At 36.4% G+C, this 12,382-nt stretch overlaps 1 protein-coding gene across 2 annotated transcripts in view; it reads left to right on the top strand.

The window, feature by feature from the left end:
* The window catches only part of RP9 (RP9 pre-mRNA splicing factor), a 74,010-nt gene extending 71,303 nt beyond the window's left edge, over positions 1-2,707 (top strand). For both annotated transcript variants that reach the window (XM_053714427.1, XM_053714426.1), the window contains exon 7: positions 2,017-2,707. In XM_053714427.1, the coding sequence (XP_053570402.1) occupies positions 2,017-2,182 (166 nt within the window). In that variant the 3' untranslated portion in view covers positions 2,183-2,707. The remainder of the gene's footprint in view (positions 1-2,016) is intronic.
* Positions 2,708-12,382: the final 9,675 nt, after the last annotated feature.

The following is a 12,382-nucleotide window of genomic DNA, read 5'->3' as shown; positions in this document are numbered from 1 at the left end:
TAATAGCTCCGGCATGGCCTCACAGGTTTTGGTATGCGGATCTTGTCCGGATGGCATCTTGCCAACCATGGACTCTTCCGTTAAGACCAGACCTTCTGTCGCAAGGTCCTTTTTTCCATCCGGATCTGAAATCCTTAAATTTAAAGGTATGGAGATTGAACGCTTGATTCTTGGTCAAAGAGGTTTCTCTGACTCCGTGATTAATACTATGTTACAGGCTCGTAAATCTGTATCTCGAGAGATATATTATAGAGTCTGGAAGACTTATATTTCTTGGTGTCTTTCTCATCATTTTTCTTGGCATTCTTTTAGAATACCGAGAATTTTACAGTTTCTTCAGGATGGTTTAGATAAGGGTTTGTCCGCAAGTTCTTTGAAAGGACAAATCTCCGCTCTTTCTGTTCTTTTTCACAGAAAGCTTGCTATTCTTCCTGATATTCATTGTTTTGTACAAGCTTTGGTTCGTATAAAACCTGTCATTAAGTCAATTTCTCCTCCTTGGAGTTTGAATTTGGTTCTGGGAGCTCTTCAAGCTCCTCCGTTTGAACCTATGCATTCATTGGACATTAAATTACTTTCTTGGAAAGTTTTGTTCCTTTTGGCCATCTCTTCTGCTAGAAGAGTTTCTGAATTATCTGCTCTTTCTTGTGAGTCTCCTTTTCTGATTTTTCATCAGGATAAGGCGGTGTTGCGAACTTCTTTTGAATTTTTACCTAAAGTTGTGAATTCCAACAACATTAGTAGAGAAATTGTGGTTCCTTCATTATGTCCTAATCCTAAGAATTCTAAGGAGAAATCGTTGCATTCTTTGGATGTTGTTAGAGCTTTGAAATATTATGTTGAAGCTACGAAATCTTTCCGTAAGACTTCTAGTCTATTTGTTATCTTTTCCGGTTCTAGGAAAGGCCAGAAAGCTTCTGCCATTTCTTTGGCATCTTGGTTGAAATCTTTAATTCATCTTGCCTATGTTGAGTCGGGTAAAATTCCGCCTCAGAGAATTACAGCTCATTCTACTAGGTCAGTATCTACTTCCTGGGCGTTTAGGAATGAAGCTTCAGTTGACCAGATCTGCAAAGCAGCAACTTGGTCCTCTTTGCATACTTTTACTAAATTCTACCATTTTGATGTCTTTTCTTCTTCTGAAGCAGTTTTTGGTAGAAAAGTTCTTCAGGCAGCGGTTTCAGTTTGAATCTTCTGCTTATGTTTTTTGTTAAACTTTATTTTGGGTGTGGATTATTTTCAGCAGGAATTGGCTGTCTTTATTTTATCCCTCCCTCTCTAGTGACTCTTGTGTGGAAAGATCCACATCTTGGGTAGTCATTATCCCATACGTCACTAGCTCATGGACTCTTGTTAATTACATGAAAGAAAACATAATTTATGTAAGAACTTACCTGATAAATTCATTTCTTTCATATTAACAAGAGTCCATGAGGCCCACCCTTTTTTGTGGTGGTTATGATTTTTTTGTATAAAGCACAATTATTCCAATTCCTTATTTTTTATGCTTCGCACTTTTTTTCTTATCACCCCACTTCTTGGCTATTCGTTAAACTGATTTGTGGGTGTGGTGAGGGGTGTATTTATAGGCATTTTAAGGTTTGGGAAACTTTGCCCCTCCTGGTAGGAATGTATATCCCATACGTCACTAGCTCATGGACTCTTGTTAATATGAAAGAAATGAATTTATCAGGTAAGTTCTTACATAAATTATGTTATATATATATATATATATATATATATATATATATATAGTGTATATGTCTCAATAGACTTTTAACTCTATAGTGTGGCCAAATTTGAGGTGGCCTATTCTCCTTTAACTTTTATTTTATAATGTTGTAAAACCCGTGAGCAGCTGTGAATGGCCTTATTATTAGTGAATTTTGTATTGTTTTAGTTTGTTCTAACAGTGCTTCTTTACATATTATTGACATGTTAGCTTTAAAATTTAATTAAAAAGTGTTAAATATTAAACCTTGTTGCACATCTACATTAATGACTTGTGTTTTTCAGGATCCAGCAGCTGAAGAAACTTTTAGAAGATTCTACCTCTGATGAAAGCAGCAGCTCCAGTTCTGATAGTTCCCATGGCAAACACAAGAAGAAGAAAAGGAAGAAAGAGAAGAAGAAGAAAAAGAAGAAACACAAATCTTCTAAGAGATGTTCAGATTCAGACTGAGTTCATGAAGTATATGTTAAAGATATTGCCACTGGTCCCAGACCATCATGGTCTAGCAGGAAGGTGGCAACGTGCATGAATTAACATTTTCTGAAACAAATTAGAACACAGAATGGGTGGTTCTTGTAACATATCAGAAGCAAACCTGCTCTATTCGATTGATATCTTCATTGTTTGCAACACCTTTATAATGTTGCATTTCATTGGTGTGAATTTATCATGGAATATGAAGACATTGCACATATTTGGATAATTTTACAAGAAGAAAATATTTTTGTCTGGTTGAGCTTTTTTAAAGAGAGAAATCTAGATTAAAAAATGTTGATTTACATGATATATGTATTAGTGGAAGTAATTTATATATAGCATATGACCCAATTTGCTCTTGTTTCACCAAGATGAAGATATTAATGCAGATTTCATTTTTCTAGTGATGAGAAATTTTATTCCTTCAAACTGCTCATTTCACCTAAGGACTTTATTTTACTGTTAAGAAGACATATAAAGAAACTGAAAAAATTGTCATTGGTTGTAAGACTGATTCTTTACGATGACTTTTCAATGTATAACTTCATTTTGCTTAAGAAAGTTTCAATAACGATGCAGAATTTAGTTATTCTTTGTAATAGCATATGTATGTTGTATTTTCATGTAAAAATATTATTTCAATTAGGGGTCCGCTGAGATAAGATAGATATTTGATTATTTTAATTATGATGCCAAAGTTGTAGCTACTTCAGTTACTCACTGCATAACCACATTCATTAAGATAAGTTTAGTACCATGGGCATGAAGATGATAAAAACTTGGTGGCATTGAGAGAAATCACACACAAACTTTGAGCCTTTTGTTTGAATATTATTATTGAAGAGTGTATACCTCTCCATATTTATAACCCTGCATTCATAGCTAAAATCTATGATTAAGCATCTGTAGTGTCACGAAACGCGTCAGTGAGTGTCCCCTGCCTACTGTGTGTATCTGTGTATTTTTCATCTGCATCTCAAATAAATTGGCTTTTATTTTGAGGATTTGCGAGTGCTGCTGTTTTTTAATTTTATTTTAATTAACTTATTTATAGGTTAACATATATGCTTGCATTAAGAGCAAGAGGCATTGTACAAATAGAATATAAGGTCATCTTATAAAGAAAGAGGGTTTCTCTAAAAAGAGAAAGTACTATGAGCTACGCAATGCAGCTGAATTAGCAACTTATACCAGAATATAACAGGTTAAAAAATATATATTTAATGAACAACAGTGTATACACTTAAAACATTAAATTTATCGACAGACTAGCTCAAAAAGCATAGTATCCACATATGTGTATGTATTTTGTACATATGTGGATACTATGCTTTTTGAGCTAGTCTGTCGATCTATTTGATGTTTTATATTTTAAGTGTATACACTGTTGTTCATTAAATATATATTTTTTTAACCTGTTATTTTCTGCTATAAGTTGCTAATTGTGTAGTGCATAGTACTTTCTCTTTTTAGAGACATCCTCTTTGTCCATTTGAAGGTTGAATAGGGACCCCCTTTCTTTTGTACTAATTTGTTTTTAGAAACGTATCTGCAGCGCAAGTATCTTTTTGTCTTTATCAACAGGTAATCTTAAAGCAAGATCAAACTAAAAGTATTTTATATATCACTTTAGTCCAAGAAAAAACTCCATAAGTGGTACATGTACCAGGTCTCCAGTGCCATATTGTAAAACAAGTATAGTTGCTGGTTGGGTCTTAACATATGAGATTGTTCAACTTCTTGCATGTACACATTGTAATAAGTCCAAATATGCAAGCAATTAGAAAAAAGAAATGCAAACAAATATACAAATAAACATATAAACATTAGAACTAATCAACTTGTAAATGGGGCCTAAGCCTATGTATAATACTCTTTGCGTCATGATTGATCACTCCAAAAAAAACATAATCACAGCTTTTATATCAATTCTCTCTATTTCTATCTATACTTGAATGTTACTCCCGTTTCTTCACATAGGCTCATAAGGCTCATTCTTTGTCATTCACTGGGATATTGAATATGTGTATTGTTCCCATAGGAACTTCATGTCATAGTATGTGTCCAATTGTCCAGTCTTAAAATAATAGTAGCGTTCCAGAGAGAGTTTTACTCACTAAATTCTCCCATTCATTAATGATCGGGATCTGGGGAGATTTCCAATATTTGGGAATTAAATGTGTGGCTATATTAGAATTTGATATAGACTACTTCTGATTTCCCGTGAATCTGTTTCCAGAACGTATGAAGCACATCGCAATTCCACCAAATGTGGAGCATGGTACCTTCCTGATTACACCCTCTCCAGCATTTATTACTGGCATTTCAAAACATATGTTTCAGTTTATTTGGGGTTTGGTACCACCTAGTCAAAATTTTTATATTGGTTTCTAGGCTAGATATAGAGTGTACCGATTTTGCAGTAGCTTTAGACCAAGAGGTGATGATTTTCTTAGAAGAGGTTTGGCTAACACATAAATGTTCAAACACTGTTAGAGGTCTCACAAAGTGTTTTTTTTATGTGTTATTATATAGTGTCTTGCTTGATGATATTGTAGCCAGAAATTGAATTGAGAGATTCCCTTTACTAAAAGTTCCTCTCTGGGAATAAACTGTTCTTTGTCTATTAGGTTGTGCATTGGTATGAGATCTTGTAATGTAGGAATCCTACTTAGTGATGAGGTGCTCCACTGGTTTCCCACTGAGAATTCCCCGTTGTTAAGTAGGGTGCTTAGGGATGATAGTGCAGAAGATATTTTGCAGTGTTTGTTTCTAATAGAAAGCCAATCTGACCATGTCTATTTTATGATAGGGTACATGGAACATCTATTTAATATAGATAATGAGGGAGCCCAACACAATCCACCAATATTAGGAACATCTAAGAGTTGAGATTCTAGGTAGACATTTCTTTTATATGAGTCTTTGCTTTGTCTACACCAATCTATCACCTTATTCAAGGCGATTGCTAGCTTATAAAATTGTAAAATGGGACCTCCTTTTTCTTTGGGGGTAAATAGTATGGATTTAGCTAATATAGGGGATCTATTCTGCCATATATAGTTATTAATTATATATTGCAATCTGCGAAGATCTTCCGAGATTCCCGAAACAGGATATGCCTGCATCTCTTAGAAGGCCTTAGGGAGTAATGTCATCTTAGCTACCGTGATTCTACCCAACCAAGATATGTTATTTGAAAGAGGGGGGGGGGGAAAGAGAAACTTTCCTAAAAATAACAAAGAATCCAGATCTTCTTGAAGTTCCATTTATAACTGGATACAGTTCCCAACATCATGAAATAAACAACATTTTAAAAAAGCACTGGCACTTTATTAGAAAATATCCACTTTTAGGAGATAAAGTTAAAAATAGATATGACAATTTTTAGGAAAGCAAAAAAACTAAAAAACTTCTTAGCTCCCAGTGAATTTAAAAAGATGAATAGTTTTATCACAAAGACCTCACGGGGGCATTCTAAAAGTTTTCTAACTCTTGTAAATTCTGCAAATATAGCAATTTGACTACGGAAGTTTTCTACACAGATAGAAAAAAGTCATAAGATTAGGGAACCTTTTAGATGTACTGACAAAAATATGATATATATGATCCAGTGTACATGTAATTTGATTTATATAGGTCAAACCAGCCGCTGTCTACGCGGCAGCATAAGAGAACACCTGTGGAGCATTGAAAATTAAAAAACTAACAGTCCTCTACAAACATTTTAAAGAACCCCATCTAGGGGATCCTAAATAGCTTTACATTTTGGGGTATACAAAAAATATATAAAGACTTGAGAGGGGGAAGTATAGAGAAGAAACTACTAAAGGTCTTAGCATGAAATTTTATCTGAATTTTCTATTCTAATTAATTAACTTTTAGAATGATTATAGATTTATTTTATGTCTTTTAGACTCTGAATTTGTATTAACTCTGTTTCTTGTTTATATACAGTGGGTATTGAAAATAATTGCAACCTGAAATAAAGATGTACATTTTTTGTTTATCCCGTTGTAATTACTCAGTTTAACTTATAACATCCAAGTGAAAGCTATAACACCAACATGTAAGGCAAAAATAAAGACAATTCAAAAACAGAATCACTAAGTTGGAAAAAAGATCACCCCCTTAAGTTAGTATTTTGTTGAACCACCTTTTGTTTTAATTACAGCCTTTAGTCTGTTGGGATATGTCTCTACTAACTTTGCACATCTTGACTGTCCAATATTTGTCCACTCTTTTTGCAGAACTGCTCTAGTTCCATTACATTTGATGGTGACCATTTGTGGACTGCAGTCTTCAAGTCATGCCACAGATATTTAATGGGGGTTTAAGTCTGGGCTTTGACTATGCCATGCAAGGACATTCACCTTTTTTTCCTTCAACCACTGTGTGGTCATTTTGCTGTCTGCTTTGGGTCATTGTCATGTTGGAAGGTAAACCTTCCCATTAAAAGACTTCCTGGCAGAGGGCAGCAGAGTTTCCTCAAGAATGTGATGGTATTTTGCCCCATACATTATTTCTTCTATTCTGACAAGTGCTCCAGTGCCTGCTGCAGAGAAACATCACCATAACAGGATATTACCACCTCCATGCTTTACTGTAGGTATGGTGTTATTTGGATGGGGAGCTGTATTGGATTTTCCTCCATACATAACGTTTGGCATTGAGGCCAAATAACATAATTTATGTAAGAACTTACCTGATAAATTCATTTCTTTCATATTAGCAAGAGTCCATGAGCTAGTGACGTATGGGATATACATTCCTACCAGGAGGGGCAAAGTTTCCCAAACCTCAAAATGCCTATAAATACATCCCTCACCATACCCACAAATCAGTTTAACGAATAGCCAAGAAGTGGGGTGATAAGAAAAAAGTGCGAAGCATAAATATAAGGAATTGGAATAATTGTGCTTTAAATAAAAAAATCATAACCACCACAAAAAAAGGGTGGGCCTCATGGACTCTTGCTAATATGAAAGAAATGAATTTATCAGGTAAGTTCTTACATAAATTATGTTTTCTTTCATGTAATTAGCAAGAGTCCATGAGCTAGTGACGTATGGGATAATGACTACCCAAGATGTGGATCTTCCACGCAAGAGTCACTAGAGAGGGAGGGATAAAATAAAGACAGCCAATTCCGCTGAAAAAAATCCACACCCAAAAATAAAGTTTAAATCTTATAAAGAAAAAAAAAACTGAAAATATAAGCAGAAGATTCAAACTGAAACCGCTGCCTGAAGTACTTTTCTACCAAAGACAGCTTCAGAAGAAGAAAACACATCAAAATGGTAGAATTTAGTAAAAGTATGCAAAGAAGACCAAGTTGCTGCTTTGCAAATCTGATCAACCGAAGCTTCATTCCTAAACGCCCAGGAAGTAGAAACTGACCTAGTAGAATGAGCTGTAATCCTTTGAGGCGGAGTTTTACCCGACTCGACATAAGCATGATGAATTAAAGATTTCAACCAAGATGCCAAAGAAATGGCAGAGGCCTTCTGACCTTTCCTAGAACCGGAAAAGATAACAAATAGACTAGAAGTCTTTCGGAAATTCTTAGTAGCTTCAACATAATATTTCAAAGCTCTAACTACATCCAAAGAATGCAATGATTTCTCCTTAGAATTCTTAGGATTAGGACATAATGAAGGAACCACAATTTATCTACTAATAATGTTGGAATTCACAACCTTAGGTAAAAATTTAAAAGAAGTTCGCAACACCGCCTTATCCTGGTGAAAAATCAGAAAAGGAGACTCACAAGAAAGAGCAGATAATTCAGAAACTCTTCTGGCAGAAGAGATGGCAAAAAGGAACAAAACTTTCCAAGAAAGTTATTTAATGTCCAATGAATGCATAGGTTCAAACGGAGGAGCTTGAAGAGCCCTCAGAACCAAAATCAAACTCCAAGGAGGAGAAATTGACTTAATGACAGGTTTTATATGAACCAAAGCTTGTACAAAACAATGAATATCAGGAAGATTAGCAATCTTTCTGTGAAAAAGAACTGAAAGAGCAGAGATTTGTCCTTTCAAGGAACTTGCAGACAAACCTTTATCCAAACCATCCTGAAGAAACTGTAAAATTCTCGGAATTCTAAAAGAATGCCAGGAAAAATGATGAGAAAGACACCAAGAAATATAAGTCTTCCAGACTCTATAATATATCTCCCTAGATACAGATTTACGAGCCTGTAACATAGTATTAATCACAGGGTCAGAGAAACCTCTTTGACTAAGAATCAAGCGTTCAATCTCCATACCTTTAAATTTAAGGATTTGAGATCCTGATGGAAAAAAGGACCTTGCGACAGAAGGTCTGGCCTTAACGGAAGAGACCACGGTTGGCAAGAGGCCATCCGGACAAGATCCGCATACCAAAAACTGTGAGGCCATGCTGGAGCTACCAGCAGAACAAACGAGCATTCCTTCAGAATTTTGGAGATTACTCTTGGAAGAAGAAACTAGAGGCGGAAAGATATAGACAGGATGATACTTCCAAGGAAGTGACAATGCATCCACTGCTACCGCTTGAGGATCCCTGGATCTGGACAGATACCTGGGAAGTTTCTTGTTTAGATGAGAGGCCATCAAATCTATTTCTGGAAGTCCCCACATTTGAACAATCTGAAAAAATACCTCTGGGTGAAGAGACCATTCGCCCGGATGTAACGTTTGGCGACTGAGATAATCCGCTTCCCAATTGTCTATACCTGGGATAAGAACCGCAGAAACTAGACAGGAGCTGGATTCCGCCCATACCAGAATTCGAGATACTTCATTCATAGCCAGAGGACTGTGAGTCCCTCCTTGATGATTGATGTATGCCACAGTTGTGACATTGTCTGTCTCAAAACAAATGAACGATTCTCTCTTTAGAAGAGGCCAAGACTGAAGAGCTCTGAAAATTGCACGGAGTTCCAAAATATTGATCGGTAATCTCACCTCCTGAGATTCCCAAACCCCTTGTGCTGTCAGAGACCCCCACACAGCTCCCCAACCTGTAAGGCTTGCATCTGTTGAAATTACAGACCAGGTCGGAAGAACAAAAGAAGCCCCCTGAACTAAACAATGGTGATCTGTCCACCACGTCAGAGAGTGTCGTACAATCGGTTTTAAAGATATTAATTGAGATATCTTTGTGTGATCCCTGCACCACTGGTTCAGCATACAGAGCTGAAGAGGCCGCATGTGAAAACGAGCAAAGGGGATCGCGTCCGATGCCGCAGTCATAAGACCTAGAATTTCCATGCATAAGGCTACCGAAGGGAAAGATTGTGACTGAAGGTTTCGACAAGCTGATATCAATTTTAGACGTCTCTTGTCTGTCAAAGATAGAGTCATGGACACTGAATCTATCTGAAAACCTAAAAAGGTTACCTGAGTCTGAGGAATCAATGAACTTTTTGGTAAATTGATCCTCCAACCATGATGTTGAAGAAACAACACAAGTCGATTCGTATGAGATTCTGCTAAATGTGAAGACTGAGCAAGTACCAAGATATCGTCCAAATAAGGAATACCACAATACCCTGTTCTCTGATTACAGACAGAAGGGCACCGAGAACCTTCGTAAAAATTCTTGGAGCTGTATCTAGGCCAAACGGCAGAGCCACAAACTGGTAATGCTTGTCTAGGAAAGAGAATCTCAGAAACTGATAGTGATCTGGATGAATCGGAATATGCAGATATGCATCCTGTAAATCTATTGTAAACACATAATGCCCTTGCTGAACAAAAAGGCAGGATAGTCCTTACAGTTACCATTTTGAATGTTGGTATCCTTACATAACGATTCAATATTTTTAGATCCAGAACTGGTCTGAAGGAATTTTCCTTCTTTGGTACAATGAAGAGATTTGAATAAAACCCCAGTCCCTGTTCCAGAACTGGAACTGGCATAATTACTCCAGTCAACTCTAGATCTGAAACACATTTCAGAAATGCTTGAGCCTTCGCTGGGTTTACTGGGACACGGGAAAGAAAAAATCTCTTTGCAGGAGGCCTTATCTTGAAGCCAATTCTGTACCCTTCTGAAACAATGTTCTGAATCCAAAGATTGTGAACGGAATTGATCCAAATTTCTTTGAAAAAACGTAATCTGCCCCCTACCAGCTGAGCTGGAATGAGGGCCGCACCTTCATGTGGACTTAGGAGCTGGCTTTGATTTTCTAAAAGGCTTGGATTTATTCCAGACTGGAGATGGTTTCCAAACTGATACCGCTCCTGAGGATGAAGGATCAGGTTTTTGTTCCTTGTTGTGACGAAAGGAACGAAAACGATTATTACCCTGGAAAGAAAGGGAAAGCAGAGTAGACTTAGAAGACAGATCAGCATTCCAAGTTTTAAGCCATAAAGCTCTTCTAGCTAAAATAGCTAGAGACATATACCTGACGTCAACTCTAATGATATCAAAGATGGCATCACAAATAAAATTATTAGCATGTTGAAGAAGAATAAAAATGCTATGAGAATTATGATCTGTTACTTGTTGCGCTAAAGCTTCTAACCAAAAGATGAAGCTGCAGCAACATCCGCTAAAGATATAGCAGGTCTAAGAAGATTACCTGAACACAAGTAAGCTTTTCTTAGAAAGGATTCAATTTTCCTATCTAAAGGATCCTTAAAGGAAGTACCATCTGCCGTAGGAGTAGTAGTACGCTTAACAAGAGTAGAGACAGCCCCATCAACTTTAGGGATTTTGTCCCAAAACTCTAATCTGTCAGATGGCACAGGATATAATTGCTTAAAACGTTTAGAAGGAGTAAATGAATTACCCAAATTATTCCATTCCCTGGAAATTACTTCAGAAATAGCACTAGGGACAGGAAAAACTTCTGGAATAACTACAGGAGATTTAAAAACCTTATCTAAACGTTTAGATTTAGTATCAAGAGGACCAGAATCCTCAATTTCTAATGCAATTAGGACTTCTTTAAGTAAAGAACGAATAAATTCCATTTTAAATAAATATGAAGATTTATCAGCATCAACCTCTGAGACAGAATCCTCTGAACCAGAAGAACCATTATCAGAATCAGAATGATGATGTTCATTTAAAAATTCATCTGAAAAATGAGAAGTTTTAAAAGACTTTTTACGTTTACTAGAAGGAGGAATAACAGACATAGCCTTCTTAATGGATTTAGAAACAAAATCTCTTATGTTATCAGGAACACTCTGAGTATTAGATGTTGACAGAACAGCAACAGGTAATGTAACAGTACTAAAGGAAATATTATCTGCATTAACAAGTTTGTCATGACAAAACAGTACAAACAACAGCTGGAGGAACAGATACCATAAGTTTACAGTAGATACACTTAGCTTTGGTAGCTCCAGCCCCAGGCAGCGATTTTCCAGAAGTATCTTCTGACTCAGTTTCAACGTGGGACATCTTGCAATATGTAATAGAAAAAACAACATATAAAGCAAAATTGATCAAATTCCTTAAATGACAGTTTCAGGAATGGGAAAAAAATGCCAGTGAACAAGCTTCTAGCAACCAGAAGCAATAAAAAATGAGACTTAAATAATGTGGAGACAATAGTGACGCCCATATTTTTTTAGCGCCAAAAATGACGCCCACATTATTTGGCGCCTAAATGCTTTTGGCGCCAAAAATGACGCCACATCCGGAACGCCAACACTTTTGGCGCAAAAGAACGTCAAAAATGACGCAACTTCCGGCGACACGTATGACGCCAGAAACAGAAAAAAAAAATTTGCGCCAAAAAAGTCTGCGCCAAGAATGACGCAATAAAATGAAGCATTTTCAGCCCCCGCGAGCCTAACAGCCCACAGGGAAAAAGTCAAATTTTTAAGGTAAGAAAAAAATTGATTTATTCATATGCATTATCCCAAATATGAAACTGACTGTCTGAAATAAGGAATGTTGAACATCCTGAGTCAAGGCAAATAAATGTTTGAATACATATATTTAGAACTTTATATAAAAGTGCCCAACCATAGCTTAGAGTGTCACAGAAAATAAGACTTACTTACCCCAGGACACTCATCTACATGTTGTAGAAAGCCAAACCAGTACTGAAACGAAAATCAGCAGAGGTAATGGTATATAAATAAGAGTATATCGTCGATCTGAAAAGGGAGGTAAGAGATGAATCTCTACGACCGATAACAGAGAACCTATGAAATAGACCCC

Source organism: Bombina bombina, chromosome 5 (assembly GCF_027579735.1).
Source record: "Bombina bombina isolate aBomBom1 chromosome 5, aBomBom1.pri, whole genome shotgun sequence".
Classification (NCBI taxonomy): domain Eukaryota; kingdom Metazoa; phylum Chordata; class Amphibia; order Anura; family Bombinatoridae; genus Bombina; species Bombina bombina.
This window is presented reverse-complemented; position numbering and strand designations above follow the sequence as displayed.